General features: G+C 45.0%; 1 protein-coding gene across 8 annotated transcripts in view; it reads right to left on the bottom strand.

Moving 5' to 3' along the window:
• Positions 1-2,054: 2,054 nt before the first annotated feature.
• The window catches only part of Cpne1 (copine 1), a 41,464-nt gene continuing 21,838 nt past the window's right edge, over positions 2,055-21,680 (bottom strand). For 7 of the 8 annotated variants that reach the window (XM_041670139.1, XM_041670141.1, XM_041670135.1 and 4 more), the window contains 15 exons: positions 9,304-9,432; positions 9,028-9,207; positions 8,834-8,908; positions 8,686-8,757; positions 8,501-8,581; positions 8,256-8,345; positions 7,870-7,956; positions 7,668-7,754; positions 7,506-7,565; positions 7,289-7,422; positions 7,096-7,150; positions 5,975-6,026; positions 3,873-4,006; positions 3,504-3,740; positions 2,055-3,356 (listed from right to left, as the gene is read on the bottom strand). In XM_041670139.1, coding sequence (XP_041526073.1) covers positions 3,216-3,356; positions 3,504-3,740; positions 3,873-4,006; positions 5,975-6,026; positions 7,096-7,150; positions 7,289-7,422; positions 7,506-7,565; positions 7,668-7,754; positions 7,870-7,956; positions 8,256-8,345; positions 8,501-8,581; positions 8,686-8,757; positions 8,834-8,908; positions 9,028-9,207; positions 9,304-9,432 — 1,614 coding nt within the window. In that variant the 3' untranslated portion in view covers positions 2,055-3,215. Of the gene's footprint in view, positions 3,357-3,503; positions 3,741-3,872; positions 4,007-5,974; positions 6,027-7,095; positions 7,151-7,288; positions 7,423-7,505; positions 7,566-7,667; positions 7,755-7,869; positions 7,957-8,255; positions 8,346-8,500; positions 8,582-8,685; positions 8,758-8,833; positions 8,909-9,027; positions 9,208-9,303; positions 9,433-21,680 lie in introns of those variants that run through there. The other variant, XR_005976031.1, reaches the window with a different exon arrangement.

The following is a 21,680-nucleotide window of genomic DNA, read 5'->3' as shown; positions in this document are numbered from 1 at the left end:
AGGGGCTTGCCACCAAGTCTTAGGACCTGAATTTGGTCTCTGAGACCCATAATAGCTAGCCAAGTCCCACAGTTGGCTTTTGACATCCATGTGTACCATGGAACATACAAAATAAATGTACTAGAAACAAATTAAAATGAAGGTTACAGATAGAACTAAGGGCTGGCCATGGCCTTTAATTTTGATACTCAGGAGGCAAAAGTAGGGGGATTTCTATGAGTTTGAGCCCAGTTGGTTCAGTGCTATATAGACTGTTGAAAAAACAAAACACCCAGACTGGGCATAGTAGTGCACACCTTTAATTCAGCACTTGGGAGGCGGGGACAGGTGGACTGACAGAGCTAGCAGAGCATCAGTTTGCCTAGTCTGCAAGACGCCGTGGTCTTGGTTTCAGTTCTCAGTACACATACACAGAGGACAGTTTAACCACAGGAGGCAAAACCCTTAAGACTTTGCATACATTTTCCTCCCAATCTATGTAGCCCAGGTTGGCATAAAATTCATAAAGTTCAAGGCAATACTCATGCCTTAGGCACTCCAATGCTAGGAATGTAGACATGAACCACCTCACTAAGCTTCTGTTTATACTTTTCATACATGTATGTTGAGTGTGCATACTACTCTAGAATGGAGGTCAGAGGAAAACTTTGTAGAGTTAATTTTCTCCTTCCACCTTTCCATGGATCCTATAAATAGAATTCAGGTTGTTAGCCTTGTGCAGCAAGCACTTACTCCAATCAGCAATCTTAGAAGGTTCTCTTTTTTTTTTTAATATTTTATTTATTTATTATGTTTACAATATTCTGGCTGTGTGTATGTCTGCAGGCCAGAAGAGGGCACCAGATCTCATTACAGATGGTTGTGAGCCACCATGTGGTTGCTGGGAATTGAACTCAGAACCATTGGAAGAGCAGGCAATGCTCTTAACCTCTAAGCCATCTCTCCAGCCCCCTCTTAGAAGGTTCTCTATGGTTTTTTAAAACAGGGTCTTTTGTTTTTGTTTTGTTTTTTCGAGACAGGGTTTCTCTGTAGCTTTGGAGCCTGTCCTAGAACTAGCTCTTGTAGACAGGCTGGTCTAGAACTCACAGAGATCCACCTGCCTCTGCTTCCCAAGTGCCGGGATTAAAGGTGTGCGCCACCACCACCCAGCTTAAACAGAGTCTTATGTAGCGGAAGATGTCCTTAACTCTACAGCTCCCAAAATATATCCAAAGATGAGCTAAGTGGTAGAGCCCAACGCTAGCATGACTTAGGCCCTAGGCAAATTCCCAGCACCAAAAACAAAACAAAACAAATGTAGCCACTGAGGGAGTGTTTATTGATAAACGGATACATTTTTAAAAGCAGATTAGCATATATAAAAATAAAATTTTCACATTGAATATAAAAATATGAAACAGTAACAACTGAGGGGAAAATACTGTTAACAACAGAATGAAGACTGACACACACAGCCCATCAAGAGGCTACTGAGAATAAAGTCAAGGTAGGAATGACACCTAGCCATATGTAGGTATGGAAATAAATTCAAACTAAAAATGTGAGATCTGGGGAAGAAGGTGACTTGGAAAAGGAGACAAGGCAGTTGTAATAGGCATCCAAAATAAATGCAAACCAGATACAAAGAGTATATGTGATATTTTAAAGTTCTTTTGTCTGATCTGAAACTCCTAGTATAGAATGAGTCCACATCAAACCTGCAGCCGTCCACCTGCCTTGACTCCAATGTTGGCATCACAGCCATAACACCAATCATTGTTCCCATTATCTCCCCTCCTCCTTGCCCAGAGACTGGGTTTCTCTGTGTAACAGTCCTCGCTTTGTAGACCAGGTTGGTTGGCCTCAACTCAAAAAGTTGAGTGCCACTGCCTCACGAGTGCTGAGGTTAAAGGTGTGCACCACTTGCCCAGGCAACTATTTTTATGTGATACTGATATTTTGAAACCATTTTTTCCTTTTTTTTTTTTTTTTTTGGACACAGGGTTTCTCTTGCTCTCTTGCTGTCCTGGAACTTGCTCTGTAGAACAAGCTGACCTCAAACTCAAAAGATCCACCTGCCTCTGCCTCCTGAGTGCTGGGATTAAATGTATGTGCCACCACACCCAGTTTTTAAACAATGTTTTATCAAATTAGAAAACAAATTTTAAAATACTTCTGCTTCCTGGGTGCTGGGATTCAAGTTGTACACAACCATGACTGACTGGCAGATTGGGTGAAATTTTAATTCTGCACTTAAAAGTTCCCTTCCTCCCTGCAAAAGAAAATCTGTTTTTTTTTCCAAACCAGGCACCAAGTGTACCATAGTTTCATCTACTCCATTAGCTAAGGAAGGAGAATCTCTTGAATCCAAAGAGTCTGAAGTCAGCCTGGGCAATGTGGTTAAGACGTGTCCCTCCTATAAAGTTTTTACAAAATGAATATATATGTTAAATCTCTAATATAAAAAAGCTACTAAGCCGTACATAGTGGGGCATACTTATAATCCTAGCACTCAGGAGGTGGAGGTAAGAGGACCAGAAATTCAAGACATCTTTGACTACACACGTAGGCCCAGGCCAGCCTGAACTTACATGAGACCTTAACTCAAAAAAAAAATAAAAAATAAAAAAAAAAGCAAAACAAAAAAAAAATAGGACTATGAACCAGGCACAGTAGCACATCCCAGCGTCCGTGAGGTTAAGGCAGATGGTGAACTGCAGGCCATCCTGGGCTACACAAGTGTTCCCAAAGAACAGGGGAACAAACCTAGCACAGGAGGTCTAGTAGCCCTCACTCTCTCAGCTTCGCCACCTCTAACACCTTCCATCTTGATCATGTTCCGAGCTCAGCTACACCCAGAGGAAGGGACAACCACATGCTTACTTTATATACCATCTTTGTTTTCAAAGTTAGTCTCTGGGGTGATTAGACCCAATTTGCTTGGATAGGGTTATCAGACTTTCACTAAACAAGGCCAAGGCCAACAAAGACTCGGGTCAAAGTAAGCAAGGCTGTCTATACCAGTGTGTAACCCCGAGAAAGGGGTGATCTTTATACTAGTCTTTCCTGAATGAGATGGGTCCAGGGCAGGTAGGTTGGTCAAGAGCAGCAATAGCAGAAGCAAGTATAAACGTATCAGCTATACGGTAAAAATGTGCAGGGTTGGTCCACGGCCTAAAGGACTGAGTGGGCTAAAGTTTGAAACAGACTGATAATAGCCTACTCTCCAAGGGAACCTATGTCTGGGGAGGCTGTGCAGGGCCCTTGGCTGGAGCTGGAGGTGCCTTCAATGGGGCCCAACCTTGGGCTCTGAAGTAGGAAACCAGCTGAGTAGGCACTTCTGCAAGTACAGTCTGTGCTAATGTCTCCCGTGGAGCCTGTCAGGAGAAGAAAGGCAAAGTCAATGAGAGCCTGTAAGTGTCCACATCTTACCTGAAATTCAACCTTGCCAGACTTTGATGAAAAGGCTTTTATCTACCCGGCCTCAACCCCACGTCCACCGTCCTGCAAACTCCTCTACTCACATTCTGAAATCGTCGATAAGGCACAAACTGCACTATGTCACGGACAGCTGCTTCTCCACGGCGTGAACGAAGAGGGCCACCATCAGCATCCAGTTGTTCCATGAGCTCAAAGTCAGCACCGCCCACGCCCACAATGATCACGGACATGGGCAGCTTTGAGGCTTGCACCACAGCCTCACATGTGGCCTCCACGTCTGTCACAGCGCCATCAGTCAAAAGCAACAGTACGAAGTATTGCTGGAGACAAGTTCATAGACTGAGACAAATTCTCTTTCCCAAGCCCTCCCAGGCACACATCCCCACTGATTAGATGCTCTCATTACACACATCGCCACCCTGGTGCCACAGCTACCCACAGCTCGCTCTTACCGAGGCAGTCCTCTGCTGCGCAGCTTGGGCTGCAAACCTAGCCACGTGGTTGATGATGGGTGCAAAGTTGGTAGGGCCATAGAGACGAACTTGGGGCAGTGCTTGACGGTAGGCATCTACAATACCTTGGATACCTACAAGGAACAGCAGAAAATTCTATAAAGTTGTAGACCTTTGACCTCACAGGAATAAGTTAGACCTGATATCTTCCCATCTAGGCCCAGAAGATGTAGAAACCTAGAAGTATTTCATCCTTGCCACCCAGGACATGGCTCCACCCAACAAATGAAACTAAAGGGCAAAGAAGACAGGAGGGCAAAGAAGACAGGACTTGATAGAATATTTTGAATTAATTAACTCCCCAAATGAGAGTTATTTTCTGAGCTGGGCGGCGGTGGTGCACACCTTTGAACCCAGCCCCAAGGAGGCAGAAGCAGGTGAATCCTGAATTGGAGTCTAGCCTGGTCTACAGGGTGAGTTCCAGGACAGTCAGGACTATACAGAGAAACTGACTTAAAAAAACAGTTATTTTCTGAACTGGGGAAGTAGTTTAGCCTGGTTGTGTTAGTACTTTGGAACTGAGGATTGCTATGAGGATCAAGAGAGCCAGCAAGAGAGCTCATTCAGCAGGTAAAGGAGCTTGGTGTGCAAGCCCAGTGATCTGAGCTCCATCCGCAGAACTACATAGAGATAGAGGGGGACAACTGACCCCACAAGGCAAGACCCACCTGTCTTGCCCTCCCAAACACTGGGGTTAAAGGAGTAAACCAGCATGCCTGGCCTGGGTCACAAATTTGAGGCTAGCTTACACAGCTCTAGGCCATCCCAGCCATGGTACAGAGAGATACTGTCTCAAGAAGGGGGGAAAAAAGTAGTTTGGGAGGCAGAGGCAGGTGGATCTCTGTGACTCTGAGACCAGCCTGGTCCCTAAGATCTAGTTCCAGGACAAGCTCCAAAGCTACAGAGAAACGCTATCTCAAAAAAACAGAATAATAGGGGGCTGGAGAGATGGCTCAGTGGTTAAGAGCATTGCCTGCTCTTCCAAAGGTCATGAGTTCAATTCCCAGCGGCCACATGGTGGCTCACAACCATCTGTAATGAGATTTAGTGCCCTCTTCTGGCCTGCGGACATACACACACAGAATATTGTATACATAATAAATAAATAAATATTAAAAAAAAACAGAATAATAAAAATAAGTAAGATGATCAGATGAGGTCAAGTCAAATTTTTCAAGTTAACTAAGTGTTCTCGTGGAAGTGCCGGGAAGGCCCAAATCTTGGGTCTTTTTTTAAAGATACATTTTTAAAGATTTATTTATGTGCACTGGTGTTTTGATATGAGGATGTCAGATCCCCTGGAACTGGAGTTACAGACAACTATGAGCTGACATGTGGGTGCTGGGAACTGAACTCAGGTCCTCTGGAAGAGCAGTCAGTGCTCTTAACTGCTGAGCCATCTCTCCAGCCCCAGATTTGGGGTCTTTATGAAAAAACTTGGCACGTTCACATAAACATCTCCCTAAACTAGGAATGTGGCTAGTGGTAGAGTGCTTACTCGTATACATAAAGCTCTGGACTATGCTGGGCGGTGGTGGTGCACACCTTTAATCCCAGCACTCGGGAGGCAAAGGCAGGCGGATCTCTGTGAGTTCGAGACCAGCCTGGTCTACAAAGCTAGTTCCAGGACAGGCTCCAAAGCCACAGAGAAACCCTGCCTCGAGAAACAAAAAAAAAAAAAAAAAAAAGCTCTGGACTGCATCCTGAGCACAGTCAGGTCAATGGTAGCCCATCCAGGCGTTTCCATGCTTTCATTTGAGACCAAGTTGCCCAGGCAGACTTTGAACTTTTGATTCTCTTGCCGCAGCCTCCCGAGTAGCTGGAAATATAGGGCTTTGCCAGTAGGCCCATAAAATTTTACTTATATTTTAAAACCAAAGCACACACAATGGTAAGAACTTGCCCCAAATCATCTCAGTAATAAGGTGAATTGACTCCACCGGGCCAGCTCTAACCTCCACTCCTCTCTCCCAGTCTTCTCTACCCACGGAAGCTCACTCCTCAGGTGTGGGACTGCTTCACACTGGAGAATGGGGGATTACCTGTGCAGTAGGGATTACTGGGATTGAAGTTCAAGGCAAATTCATGTGAGACCTGAGGACAAGAACGAAAATGACTCAGCCAGGTGTGGCTTCCAAACCTCCACTATTAGCCCACAGGAGATTAAGACTAAGACTAGAAGGTTGCAATTTTAAACCAGCCTGAAGTATACAGTGAGACCTATCAGAAAAAGAGAAAAACAAAAAAGGCTGAGTATAGGAGTGCACACTTTTAATCCCAACACAGAGAAGTGCCAGGATCTCTATATACTTAGATCAACCTGAACAAACAAACACACACCAAAAAAATAAATGAAAAGAAAAAAAGAGACTTTTTCTACCTTCCCCTACATTTTAGCAACCTGAATGTCATCACCCCACCCCCCAACGCACAACATGTTTTAGCCCCTGACAGGACCTATGTAGACCAGGCTGGTCTTGAACCCCAAGCCACCTGCCTCCCAAATGCTGAGATAAAAGATGAGTCACAACTCCCAGCAAAGATGTCATTTATTTTTGTTTGGAGACAGGGTTTCACTGTGTATCTCTGGGTATTCTGGAACTCACTATGAAGACCAGGCTGGCCTTGAATTCACAGAGATTGGCCTGCCTCTGCCTGCTGAGCCCTGGGACTACACTACCATGACCAGCTAATATTTTATTTTTTATTTATATTTATGTTTGTGTGTGTGCATGCCCAAAGCCATCAGAAGAATGCAATTGGGTGCCCTTTGAAGCTAAGATACAGGTAGCTAACCATCTTATGTGGGTGTTAGGAACTGAACTTTGGTCCTCTGGAAGAACAAGGATTCAACAGCTGAGCCATCTCTCCGGGTACCCCCAGCCCCTTCTGTGCCAAGAAATAGCATACTCTTGAGCGACCCAAGTGCAATAGAGTGCATGTTTAGCATGGTTCAAGCCCCAAAATTATAAAATCCAAACAAGGGCATTCATATCTATGGCAGGAATCCCACAGAAGCAATCTGGCCCTGCGCTTGCCTGCAAGAACAAACCCCTGGATCTCTCCTTAAGCTAGATACCAAGCAATAAATAAATTTACCACAGACTCTGGAGTTAGGATCTTGATATAAAAAACAATAGAGAAAAGGAAGAAGAGGGCTTACCTGCCAGTTAGGGGGTACCTGGGCCCCAAATCCAAATGCTGGAAACAGCTTGTCTCTGGAGGGCAGGGAATTAGAAAAGAAGCAGTGAGGGTCTTGAGTCTAGAGGCTGAAGTGTGTGAAGGGCATGGGAGGGGCTTGAGTCTAGAGGCTGAAATGTGTAAAGGGTATGGGAGGGGCCAGAACAGAAACTCACGAGTCGTAGTCTTGAACCACACTGCCCACACTCCACAGTGCTGTCAGGTATTCATTGACTCCTGACGGGCTCAGATAGTGCAGGGAGTCAGGTGAGGATGGGTCTCCATTGGAGCCAGTGAAGTCCACGCCCACCTTGAAAGAAAGCAAGAATGGAGGCAAAGGCTACTTTAGCCTAAGGCCTGTTCACCTGCCCCTAGGATGCAAACTTTACTTACGGTAAAGTTGATTTGGCAGCCTCCCATCACATAGTCCAGGAAGGAATACTCTGTTTCTACCTGCAGATGAAACCAGGGTTAAGCTGTGGCTAATAGGGGCTAGCCTCATGGAGTCCAAGGCTCAGAACTCAAGAGCCTGGGTCACATGGTCTATCATCTTACCCGGCAAGTCTTGACATAGACAATTCCAGAGTTCTTGTAGCTTTTCTTTTTCTGCTGCTTCTCAGGGTGGATACATTCAAATTCAGCCTGGGGGCGGGGGGAGCAGGAAACCGCCACTGCATCATCAGCTGAACTCTCCAGACTTCCCCCTGGGCAGTGGCCTTCTAGGCACACTGAAGCCCCGTCAACAGTCAACACTTACCGGGACTGCTTGAAGTTGGGCCAAGGTGGTGTGGAAGGTACCAATGAGATCATGTGACCCGTCACTGTCATAGTCTGAGCAGCGTACCTGGGGAAGGGGGGGATCTATATATAAAAGAGACACAGGGCAAGCAAGAAGTCCCTTCCCAGGATCTGTTCCCTTGATCCGTCTATTTTTTTTAATTTATTTATTTATTATGTATACAATATTCTGTCTGTGTGTGTCTGCAGACCAGAAGAGGGCACCAGACCTCATTACAGATGGTTGTGAGCCACCATGTGGTTGCTGGGAATTGAACTCATGACCTTTGGAAGAGCAGGCAATGCTCTTAACCACTGAGCCATCTCTCCAGCCCCTTGATCTGTCTATTAAGGTAAACTCCTCACCTGGATGGGTGTGTCGGGATCCCCACCACAGAAATGCTGAAGAGGAACTGAGAAGCGCTTCCATATCGGGTTCAGGTTGTTCTTGATTACCTGGGGTAGAGGGTAGTGAGCTCTGGCCTGGCCCATGAAGATCTCCCACCCTCTCCGACCCATCAAAAGTCTTCCTCCCTCGGCTCCCAAACCTGCTAATCACAACCCCTGGAGATTCTCTCATATGCCAGCCCAACCGATACCAGGAGTCACACCTCAGATCTGTATGCCAGGTGCCACTTTCCATCACCTTGGCGAAAGAACTCCAAGAATGGATCAGATTTTCCTAGGAAGTCCTGCCGATGGCAAAGAGACCCCAGTTATAGGACTCAGGAAGACAGCCAGTGTCAGCCCTCAGCCCCTTAATTCTTGGATCCCCAGGTCCTCTTTCCAGACACACCTTCTTATCCAGGTTCCTAGCTTCCACCTCCATGGTTACTACACGGCTGTCCTTTAACTCCTGGGCTGAAACCTAGGTAGGGAGGACTTTATCACCTCATGAATTATTCATTCCATAAGCTGCTCCCCATCCAGGGTTCATTCCTTACTGTAATGGTTCCCCGCCCGGCAGGCTTCCCCGGCTTCAACATCAAGGGGAGAGTCAGAGTCCGACTGGACACGATCTGGGAAAAATGAGGCGAGAGAGGCTTCAGCACCTCAGACAGGGTTTGGTCCTGCGTGGCTGGCACACCCGGGCTCCAAGGTCTCATAGCACACTCAGTCCCTGGCCCTGCCTACGTACCTGACCTAGGGAACACTCAGCTCCCCCTAGGAAGTCATCGTCCCCCAGCTCTGGTGTCTTGTTGTCTATGTCATAGATTCCAAAGCGTAGCTTTTGGACAGTCTCAAAGTGGTACTCAATCTGCAGAGTCTTGGAGAATGCAGGGCTTGAGCAGTTCCGGACCCGCTCAGTCCGGCAAAGCTGTGAGAAGAGGCCACTAAGCATCAGTTACAAAGCTGTTACCCCAAACATACTCCTGCCCTCCCTCAATGACCTTAACCTTCAAGTCCATCTCACCTCAGCCCAGGTGCCCCCTCCCACATCCTGTAAAAGGACACAGAGTGGGTCAGATTTGGAGCCGATGTCCTTGTCAATGAGATGGTCACAGGAAATGGACAGCTGAACCAAGGTCACACAGTGGGCCATCTGGGGGAAAAGAGCTGGGTCAAACATCAGGGCCTCTTCCATCTTTCACTGACTCTAATTCCCAACCTGAGAAAACCTCAGGTTTCACACAGGCAGCCTCTCAACACCCCTGAACCCTAAGTGAGTTCAACAGCACGGGACATAAACTCTGGCTCCAAATTAACCCTTATTCTAAGTGGCTTTAGAATAAAAGTCAACAAAGCGGTGCAGACCCGGAACTCGGAGCCTATGATATGCAGAGCATAATCAATCCCACTGTGGTCTTAGCGCCAGACCTGAGGTCAGAATTAGGCCCCATTTCAATCCCAACAGCCTCCAGTGGGGTCATTACCTAGACACCGCTCCCCCAAACCCTCTGCAGATAATGATCCGCTCCCACTCTGGGCAAAACAGTCACGTAAGGGATAACGGCACAGCCTGCCATCACAGCACCCAGGAAGTAGAGGCAGGACTGCTCTAAGTCCAAGGGCCACCTCAGAAAGCATAGAGTTCCCTGTCTCAAAACTCAAACAGACAAAAAATGCAAAGTTATGGCTCACACTGTAATTCTATCTCCGGGAGACCAAACAAAAGAAACAAGAGTTCCAGGTCAGCCTGAGCTACACAGTGAGTAGGAAGCCATCCTGGGTTACATGAGATCCTGATTCAAAAGCAAACAAAAGGGCTTGAGAAGTGCCTCAGCAGTTAAGAGAATACTTTGCTCTTGTAGAGGCCTGAGTTCAATTCCCAGCACCCATGTTGGGTGGCTCACACCTGCCCACAACTCCAGCCTCTGGCCCATACATTGAGTCCACAGACACATACACAGTAATTTAAAACAAAAATGTCAACAACAAAATCCTCCGATGTCACACTCTGAAGCACCATTCGTAGAACACACACAAGCTGCACACTGGTCTGATGGACGATCTAACCTGAGCTATCAGTGCTGCTCGCTCATTCCGGCCTTTGCCTTCCTCAGGCCCACCGGATTCCGATTTTATCAGCCACATGACTGTTTCCTCTCCTGTGGGGTTCCTACTTGCCATCACATCTATGACGTAGGGAGTCTTGGCACTCTAAATTCCAGCCCTCCCACCACGGACACATCACAGGCTCCATCACTAATGTCACACTGGTACCCACCTTACTAGACATATTTTAGTTATATGATCAGTCTCTAGCACTAAAACGTAAACTGAAGGAAAATTTATCTGTTTTTGTACTGCTCTACCCTAAGCACCAAGATATGCCTGTTGCATGAAATCCAAAAGGCCATTTCCAGAACCAAGTCTCAGACTGACTGGCCTCTTGTCTCCAAATTCAAGCAGCCCCAAACCTCTCCAGTCCACCTATTCCTCCATGACAATCATCACCACCTTGCATGGATCGCCAGAGCGACTACAGTGTGGTCCCTCCTATAGCCCATGATGATCCACAGGTAACACACACTGTCTAGATAGATCAGCTGTACACGATTCCCCACTGGACATGCCTCAGCAGCACAGCTTTCTACCTAGCAGTACTTCCTCACTGTCTCCAGCCTCAGACACCCCTCCTCCCAAACTGCATCATCTCACGCTGGTCCCTAAGTCTTCAGTTGGTTGTTTTATGGTATCGGAACTGCCTAGGCCCTTGTGCACGCCAGGCAGTCAGCCGCTGCTGAGCTACATCTCTAGCTCTAGTCTCCCACCAGAATATCCACAGTGGTTATTTTTAGTCACACACAGCACTTGAGCTCAAATGAATGATGAAAACCCCACTACTCTTCATCCAAAAGTCTGTAGCGAACTAAGCAAGTGTGTGTGCTCTCACTCCCACCGGGTAGGCCTCCTGCTTCCCCAGGTTCCACATTCCAGCTGGCTGTGACAGATTAAGGTCTGAAAGCAGTTGGTAGCCGCAACTACTCTCATCGGCAGGTCCGGTGTTCTAAGGTTGCTACTGCAAGAGGCTGCAGAATTCCAGTTTTCCCGATGGTTCCCTTAGGGGTTCAACAGACCACAGCTTTGTGCCGCACAGTATCTGAATTCCTTGTCTGCCACCTCAGGTTCTCAGAAGCAGTGTTCGCTATTCATTTCACTGTTGTGTTAACACCACGGAGACCCCAAACACTCAAGGTAATGCAAAGGTGCATCAGCCAGGTGGTGCCAGGCTCACTACCAAACACACAGGAATGCTCAACGGCGGCTCAACCAAATAGAACTGTCTGTCTGCATCAACAGAAAGCACTAGATTATCAAGTCAGCAAGAATATAGCCCACTTTGAAACATATGCTCCTCAGGGAAGTGTATATTCAACAGATCGGAATACTCGCACATAGTAATATACACAGGCAAACAGAAGTTATGTACACTCTCCCCTCCCCCTTTATATGTTGAGACAGGGTCTCATGTAATCCAGGCTGGCCTCCAATGGACTTTGCAGATGAGAATGACCTTAAATTCTAGATCCTCCTACTTTCCCTTGTAAGTGCTTGGATTTTAGGCATGCGTCTCTATGCCTGGGTTATTATAACCTATACACTTCTGTATAGTTCTTGATGTTAGACATTTGAAGGCACTTAATAGCTTCACACCCAACCCCAACACACCTTGAGTATCGCTAATTCGAAGTTCCAGCTCAAGAACTTCAAGCCATCACATTCCTTACCCTCACAGGTGTCTCCTCCTTGCTTCTGCCTCACTTAGCCAATTTCTGCAGTCAACAAACCCTGTATAACTGCCAATGGCCATTAGATTCAACACCAAACTCTCCAGCAACTATTTTGTTCTACTCCTGAGGGAGAATTGTTATAGGATTGAGAACTGGTGCAGTAGTTAACCCTGCACTCTCTAGCTCAAATTATAAGGCCTTTCTTAGCTACTTCCCTCAGCCCCACCTTTAGGACAGACAGAACGTGAGAACCAATATCCTAATGAACATCTTCTCATCCACAGCTCTGGTCTGATGTGATTGCCCTTAGGAATTCTAGCCCCATAGAATGTCATCATCTTTGGCTAAGTGTAGTGGTTTCCTTATGAGCCTTTCTGCAACCACACAGCCACTTGTGTTTATTAGCTAAATAAAAACCAGACAGTGCCATTTCCCTGAGATAGCTTCCCAATACATTCAACATAAAATCATTTAATATAAAAACCCTAAGTTTGAGAACAAGAGAGATGGCTCACTGGTTAAGAGCCCTGTTTCCAGAGGGCCAGAGTTGAGTTCCCAGGACCTACGCTGTTCACACAGGCAGTTCAGACACCTGTGACACCTGCTTCAAGGACTCCAACGCCCTCTTCTGGCCTCCACAGGCACTACAAACACATGCACAAACCACCAACATTCATGGCTGGCAAGATGGCTTACTGGGTGATGGTGCTTGCCATCATACCTAAGCTTGGTCCCTGACCCACAGGGATTTAATCCATGTGTAAATAGGCATCTAGCCACCCAAGCGTGTTCCTACAGGGCTGCCCTTTCTAATCAACAGTGTCAATTCTATTCTCCAGCTCAGGGCCTTTGTCCCATGTCTCTACCCTGGACAGTAAGCTGTGTAATAGCAGTAACCCTGCCTACTTTGTATCTCTTGTACCTACTGGTACTAGACACTCAGCGAATATTCACTAACTGCATTATTGCTGAAACAACAGCAGGAAAACTGTCTTTTGCTCCCCTTTCCATTTAATTGTGGGCGCCTCCAAACTATCACAAAGCATTATTTCTATATGTCCCGAACTAGTACTCAATGCATAAAGCTGCTGCTTGGCTATCTGCTGAACTAATGGGAACTCATAACTTCAGGTCCCTTTCATTTGAATTAATGTACAGCAATAAGCCTTCCCTTTCCTGCTTTTAATAACTGAATTGTGAAATTTTAGCATGGAGGGCTAAGATGTTGCCTAGTGAAGAGCTCAGAGTTTTGCCTAGTGTACACACATCTCTGGTTTCAACCTCCAACACTAAAAATAAACTAAAACAAAAACCAAACCATAAGACAAAATTTCAATACACGGCTCCTACAATTCTACTTTAATAAAAACCAATTTAAATAAATAGGCAAAAGATCTGAAGATGTTTTATAAAACATAAATAAGAAATAAGCTTAGAAATGATCCACACTGTAAATGACTAGAGAAATGCAAAATAAAACAATGGGGCAAGCCAGTGATGGCACAAGCCTTTATCTCAACACTTGGGAGGCAGAAGCAGAGGCAGACAGATCTCTGTGAGTTCGAGGCCAGCCTGGCCTACAGAGCTAGTCCTAAGACAGCCAGAGCTACACAGAGAAACCATGTCTCAAAAAAACCAAACCCAAACAAAAGACAAAAAACCTACAATGGGATAGTTACAAACCCATCAGTGGCTAAATGTAAGACCAACAAGGCTAAATGTTGGCAAAGGATGTAAGATTCTTGGAGATGGTGAAAGTATTAAATGTGCCACGCTGGGAAACAGCCTGGCAAGTGTGTCAGAAAGTCAGATATACACCTGTCCAAGTGCAATTCCACTGGCAGGTTCTAACCCAGAAGAAATTAAAGCATTGTGTCCAAAGCTTGACTAAAAATGCTCAGAGCAGATCTGCTTATTATTATTATTATTTTTTTTTTTGGTTTTTCGAGACAGGGTTTCTCTGTGGTTTTGGAGCCTTTCCTGGAACTAGCTCTTGTAGACCAGGCTGGTCTCGAACTCACAGAGATCCGCCTGCCTCTGCCTCCCAAGTGCTGGGATTAAAGGCGTGCGCCACCACCGCCCGGCCCAGATCTGCTTATTTTAACCTAAAACCTGAAACATTCCTAGCATCGATGAGGATGGATAGTTATGTTTACAGAAAACCAATCAGCACAAAACAGATTATTAATAACTGAAATCTGGATAAATCTGAAGGATAAAATATACTGATTTTATTCATTAGTTTTAAAATAGGCAAAAACTGCCGAAGGTCATGGCACACGTCTTTAATGCCAGCACTGCTGAGTGTTGGCAGAGGCAGGTGGATTATGTGAGTTCGAGGCCAGCCTGGTCTACAGAGTGAATTCCAGGACAGTGAGAGCTACAGAGAAACCCTGCCTTGGCAAACAAATGAAAAAGGAAAGAGGCAAACCAAAACCTAAACTTTGCTGTCCTTCTTCCTCCCTGGGGAGAAGTGGGCATTGAAAAACCATGCAACTACAGGAAGAGAGGGTCACTTGGGCTACAAAGGGTCTGCACTTAATTTCAGCCTTGTTACCGTGGACCCACCGTGTGCAAAGGAGCATATGGGGCTTAACTCTGTGATGTTACTAAGTTGGCATTGCTTCCAGTCTCAATGTCAGGGCTTCCTATGCAACCAAGATTTTCTATTTTTATTTTTTTCTTCTCACAGACATGCCCTTTTCTTTCTTATTGGAATATTGCTGTGTAGAAAAAAAAAACCTTAAGAATTTGCTGTTTTCACTGAGAATCATGTCTACCATCCCATCATCTGGGAGCAGAGGACAGAAAACTAGGAGCTTACAGTCACCTTGGGTCATGAGACTATCTCAGGAATATGGAAACAAAAATTCATAGCCTTGTACACCCGACACTTGTAGCACTCTTCCTCTGAGCTGCTTTGCCAGCCTCCACCCAACATGACTTATGTGGCCCTTACTGGCCTCAACTGTCAATTCTTCATCTCAAGTACTGGGATTACAGAAAAACCACAAATCACCTGATAGCTAATACACTTTTTGAGCCAAATTTCCTTGAAATTATCTGTAATTGATGGGGTTATCAATTTCTCAAGTCTTCTAAGTCTGTTTGGGAATCTGTGGTTAAAATTCCTGGTGCATTTGACCATGGTTTATTATTCCTAAACAGCTACACAGAACTTGTTTTGAGACAGCATCTTTTCAGATGGCTTAGGTTGGCCTTAAATTCACTACCTTCCTGCCTTTGGTTTCAGCGTGCTGGGATTACAGTCTTGCCACCATGCCCCATCAACAGCGACACACTTTATCCAGACTCATGTTTCATACAGGAGGCTTGCGTTTCAACCCTCTTAAACACCACAGTGAGGTGACTTGGGTACAGGAAAGTAAGAGATTTTATCACTTAAGAGGTTTGGCTTATGCTTCCTAGATCTTTGGGTACAGAATTCCTGCTCAATATAGGATAAGCCAAGGACCTTCAGAAAGTATTTAAATTCACCGGTCTAATGTTAAAGCCACCAAAGAGAGGTGAGTTTTCTGATCCCTCTGACAGCTCTCCTCTTTCCAGTGGACTAGTACAAAGCTACAGATGGGAACACCTAGAAGGTAGAGCTCCCACCTTCTCTGCCTTGTTCACGGTCACTAGGGGGTCTCATTCCTTTTTACTTTTTGTTATTTTCTACTCCCACTGCCGGCCTCAGAGCTTTCTAAGCCCTGTACAGTTCTATGTCCTCACTTAAACATGCATTTTCCAAGCAGTGCATGTCTGCAGTCCAGGACAGAAGGTCCGAGTCCACCCTGAGCTCACATAAAGATAATGTGTCTCAAAACAAATGAAACCCTCTATCTCACTTTTATATCTGCAACATCATGACCATCTAACACACATTCTGTGACCCCAGGCAGAGGAGAGGCAGAATTTGGCTGTGGCCATGTGGTTTAGGGAGGATTAGAACACAAATATTTGGACTCCTAAATCCTCCTCAGAACTTTGTTTTTTGAAACAGGATCTCATCATGTGGCCCTGACTAGCCTGTAATCTGCTATATTGGTCAGACTGGCCTCACACTTGCACAGAGCCTCCCGCCTTTTCCTCCCAAGGATTGGGATTAAAGGTGTGAGCTTTCGTGCCTGGCCTAGAACTTTCTGGATTATAGTAAAACTCCCTTCTCTCCTGGGGGAGAAAAGAACATTTGTATATTCACTACCAATCTGATGGAGAAAAAAGTATGGACCTCCCAACAGTGATTAGGCTCTAATAACTGTTCTCACCTCTTCCTACCCATCAGACGCTATTGTACCAGATGATGTCCTACCTATATAGTTTGGGCAAAATGATCAAACCTTAGGTTCCTCATCTGTAAGGGAGTTAGGAACTAGCTCTAAAGATTAAATAATATGTGCAAGTTTCCTAATATACAGTACTTATAACCTGGCTGGAATTATCAGCATGCTAGCCACCACCATCTTCCAAGCCTAACTCATGCATGCTGCCTTACCCAAGCTCCCAACAGCGGCACTCAACTTCTCTGGAGGTGCTGTATCTAACCTAAAATTATGGGCAACTGCATTCTTCCGATGGCTCTCCACCTCCTTGCCTACTGTGAAACTTTTTGCAGCAAGATCTGATATACCCCACAATGCCTCTAACTTACAAGAAAGCCAAAGCTGGCCCATATCTTTCTGCCTCCACCTCCCAAATGCTTAATTATAGGTCACAAATTCTGCTAGTATACCTTGGCTAGACATCACGAACCTATAGACAACAGAAACTCAAAACACTTGAGAGAAGCTGGCATCACTGTAGTGGACCAATATTATGTGAGCAGGTGGCCCTGGTAGGTTTAAGGAAAGACTAAATACCTAAGACTCTCCTGTTTTTTCCTTGGGAGATAAGTTATCTGCATACCACTGGAGACAGGGATTCTCTTCACAAATACAAAATTCATGTGCCCTTATTTTTTAATGATGTTCTTTTCTATGCATTAACAGGCTCCAGCTGCTTTTCATAAACCCAAAAACAAACTTTTTCTTCCTGGGTTCTACTGTAACTAACTCAGCACCAGATGGTTAAAACTCACTTCTCAGTCCTTTAAGCTCAGGAGTTACATGAGCCTCTTCAAACCCAAGAGCTTAACCAGGCAACCTTGCAATCCCTGTCTTCCTTTTTCTACCCAAGGTCATGGTACAGGTAGCAACGGCTACAAGCAGGTCAGTGTGAGCGGCAGCAGCATTCCTTCAGACAACCCAGTCCAGCTCACACCTCTGTTGCCTACCTTGGCAAGATGGAGCAGCTCACAGATGCTGGATGAGTCTTGGAGGCCAATCAGGAAATCCTCCAGAGGCTCCCGAACGAAGCACCACCACCCGCTGAATAGCCCTTCCCCGTGAACCAACCAAACAAGACTATACCCACCGCCACTTTTCTTCCCTTCTCATGTCCTCAAGGGATATGGAGAAGGCAGCTGTTTTCTTACCCCTGCAACTCTAATTTCCGGATTCTCCAAATTTAAATCAGCAGCTCCAAAGACATCTCATAGGTCACAAACTGAACCAAATAATTTCTTTTTAAGACAGTCTGTAGAGGAGGCTGGCCTATTATTCTAGATCCCTCTTGCCTCAGTCTCCTGTGTGCTGTTATTAATGGTGTGCCTCATCATGTCCAAGTCCTTACTATAAAGTGCCATTCTTGAGTCATATGTATCTTAGGACTAATAAAACTGTGTTCACAAATTAAAATTTTAAAGTGAGATTCCTTCTGAAGCATGTATTTCTAAGAAACCTATGTGCCACACAGAAAACCAAAGTGGGAAAATTCAGCAGTTTCCCACCTTGTACTGGGATGACCACTCATCCAACTGCAAAACCGGTGAAGACTACCCCAAAGCCAAACATCTCACCTGTGCCGGACCATTCACAGAAAAAAAAAAAATAGTAAGACCTAGCTGAGAGAACTGGATATGGAGGAACTCAACTACCTTAGCATTGAGTTCCTCTTCACCCAGAGACTCTGAACACATACTATACCAAACTTCATCTGCCCACTTCAAAAAACCTGCCTGGTCAGTACCTGAGGACGAGTTAGCAGGTAGCGCTTTTGTTTCTCCATGCTTACTTGGAGTTAGGGAACTAAAATTATGGAGCATTTCTGATTTGGGGCACATCATACTGCTAGCGACTTCAGTCCCCCTCCCCCGGATCCAGGAGAAACAGGCAACACTTGCTATCTATGAAGTAATCGAGCATCCATGAGAATTCCACTCATAGTTAGACAGGTTCAAAGCTCATACCTGTAATCCCAACACGGAGGAAGATTATTTTATTGCCAGCTTGGGCTACAAAGTAAATTGAAAAACCTCTATCTATAAAATGGGAGTGGTGGCCCGCGCACTTGGGAGGCAGAGGCAGGCGGGTATCTGAGTTCAAGGCCAGCCTGGTCTGCAAGAGTTAGTTCCAGGATAGGCTCCAAAGCTACAGAGAAACCCTGTCCCAAAAAGACAGTAATAATTAATTAATTAAATAAAATGAGAGTGGTGATGGCACCTCTAGGGACTTAGTGACCAATAATAAGGGTCCTTCATTTGGTAGGATGCCTACAATGTATTTTCTCCTTTAACACTCACAAATGAGTTAAGTGTGCCTTTGGGTCTTGGTGCAGCACCACTTCTGCTCCTCGTTGGCTCACGGGGCACTCACAACTTAAATGACAACATGGTGTTTCCACCACACAGAAAAGGGAAGGGTCACACAAAGGCTAAATCAAAATCACTTTAGTTCCATGCTTTTATCTTCTCAGATTTCAAAAGAAATGGAGTAGCTGGGTTCACAGAACCATAGATGCTTATAACTGGACAGGGTAATCTAAATCCCCTTTTATAAACAGAGGCCAAAGAACACATTTGCCATGGGTCACAAGAACTGATGGTACCAAAGGGGATTCCTCTGTCCCATACTATATCACTATTCACATCCTGTAATCCAGTCCAATCTTAGATCAAGGTAACCACTAAAATCTTCCTATTGTGTCTCCAAGGCCTCTTTTCCATGGCCTTCATTAACTAGCCTTATACATAGGGGCAAAGGACATCCACCATAATCTCCTTATTACTGGAACAGGAACAGGGGATTTGCTGGACCCCACATTCACAGGATCTCAAAGGGTGAATCTGAAACAGCAAATGCAAATACTAAGACAAACGTGTGATAAAATTCACCTCAGAAAGGAGACTTGCAGCAGCTACCTTCAACGGTAGTCATTTCTGTCTCTATCCTACCCTGTTACAATTTAACATATTCAATGCCTGTTATACATGGGGTGTTGTGAGGTAATCCCTGACCATCTCTGAGCATCACAAGGGTACTGCCAAAAACCACTGTCTCACCAGTGTGCATACAAGTTGAGCAGCACAGCAAACTAAGGGAGAGCATGCTTCCATACTCCTCACTGGAGCAATGCACTTGGGTGGAATATATGGAGGTTCTTAAGGATTCTTCTATAAAACGCCTGTCTGGAAAACTAAAATTTCCAATGGGGAAGCTATAGTATAACCATGAGTTAGTTTCACATGTGTTAACTGTCTGACCATCTTTATGGACTGGCCAGGAAAGCCTTTACACAGTTCCTGTGTTACATTCAGTTCCAAGTACAACTAAGCACTTATATGTATGAATTTAAGAATCTAATCTCTTAAGAAACAGGCATTTTTCGTTTGCCTTCCCACCATTAAGACCTGTTGTGTTCGGCACACAACTGCCCAAAAATGTGTTAGGACGACATATGGTCAAGTTATAGCTACATGAAAATCTAAGTGTATGAAGCTGAGTTCCCCCATCAAAGGAACGAAGAGGAATCTACTGTAGTAAATAGCCACCTGAGCAAGTTTATAGCCAAGAGGCATTGATGGTCCCACAGATCATAAGGCTGAAGGGAATAACATGCTGTGCCAGCCACCTGGCCCCATTTGCAACCTAACATTGTGGCAAAAGGGAGAGGTCTAATTCAAAAAGGAGCAAGACATTAGGCAATCAGTAGCCAAATGATTTGTTATGTAGAAGACTGTTCAAACAGCAAAACTTTTTTTTCTTTTCTCCCTTGAGATGAGTGAGGTCTCACTGTGTAGCCCTACCTGGCTTGAAGTCACTATGTAAACCAGGCTGATCCAGAGTGCTGGGATTAGAAGCATATGTAATGACTAGCCTTTCTTAAGTGTGAACCATTTAACCGCTAGTATGTAGCAGCACAACGTGGTTACTGTTGGTACGGTCACATGTAACCATCCTGAGCAAAAAGCTCAAAGTAAACACTCTCTACTTGTCAGGAAACTACATTCTACTGAGACCCATCATCTGGCTTCCAGATGATTTACTATGTGAGTAGGAAAAGAAAAAACTGATGGTGGCGGGAGAGATTGAACATCAAGGCAACTCGTGGGGTGAATTAGGTTGTTGCTATGCCTCTGTACTTGTTTTACCTCCTTTCAGATTAGGAAAAGAGACTAAAAAATTAATTGTTCCCTAGGCCAGAGTGTAGATGTCTGACAGGGAGCAGTATCAGCCTTGTCATTCATCACTTCTCTACAACTCATCTGCTAAATTTTATGTCCTGACTTTCTTTGGAGGGAGGTTCCGGAGCTCAAGAGAAATCAAAGAACTTGATTAGTGAGATTCTCTCCCCTAATATACTGCCTCAGTGTTTTTGAAGTGCTATCCTGTACCTGGGGCTGGACTGTTTACATCAGGATCATTTCTCCTGGACTCTTCAGTAGCAGGGCTGATATTTAATAGTATGTTGTCTTGACTGTTTGTGACTTATGCTGATCCAGAAAAGCCATACTTAATGATGCTTTTGACTTTCAGACATACAACGTAGCTCAAAACACCACAAATAAGTCCAGAAGAACACACTAATAATTACCATTTAATAGATTAACTTGCTTATGTTGCTGAACATAAGGATCTTCACTGAACTGTGCCTTCTGCAAAGGTACTACCACAGTACTCTTCAAACTATCTTACATTAAGCCTTCATGAGCTTTCAGAGTTTATACTAAAAAAACAAAATCTTTGGCCAGGAGTGGTAGCACAGCCTTTAATGCCAGTTCTTGGGAGGCAGAGGCAGGGAATAATCTCTGAGTTTGAGGCCAGCCTGGTCTACAAAACAGAGTTCCAGGACAGTCAGAGAAACTTTGCCCCCCCCCCACCCCAAAAAGTATCTAAATTTAGATCCTATATTTTCTAAAATCTATTTTGGGTAGAGTAATGCTGGGCATACATATACCTAACTTATTTCTTTTCTTGTGTAAAATGTTAGATAGCAGAAAACAATGAATTACAGAAGTGACCTCTCTTGAGTCCACCCCTTTCAGATGGTAAAGCTACACTGTGTATGTGGGGGTGGCGGATCCCACTTAATCATCTTTCAAATGCTTACTCAACATTGATCAGTTTTTAAGATTCAGACAAGGTGGCCTATGTCTGTTGCTCAGTTACTCCAAAAGCTGAGGTCGAAGAGTGCTTTAACGCATCTAAGTTAGCCTAGGCAGTATAATGATACCCTAGCTCTGTAATAGTCAGTTGCTACCTGGGATTATGTATTAGTCTAAGCTCATCTAAAGCAG

Source organism: Microtus oregoni, unplaced genomic scaffold (assembly GCF_018167655.1).
Source record: "Microtus oregoni isolate MIOR12 unplaced genomic scaffold, Mior012 000020F_ref0000438, whole genome shotgun sequence".
Lineage (NCBI taxonomy): Eukaryota > Metazoa > Chordata > Mammalia > Rodentia > Cricetidae > Microtus > Microtus oregoni.
Note: the sequence above shows the minus strand (reverse complement) of the source record. Positions and strands in the feature narration are given on the sequence as shown.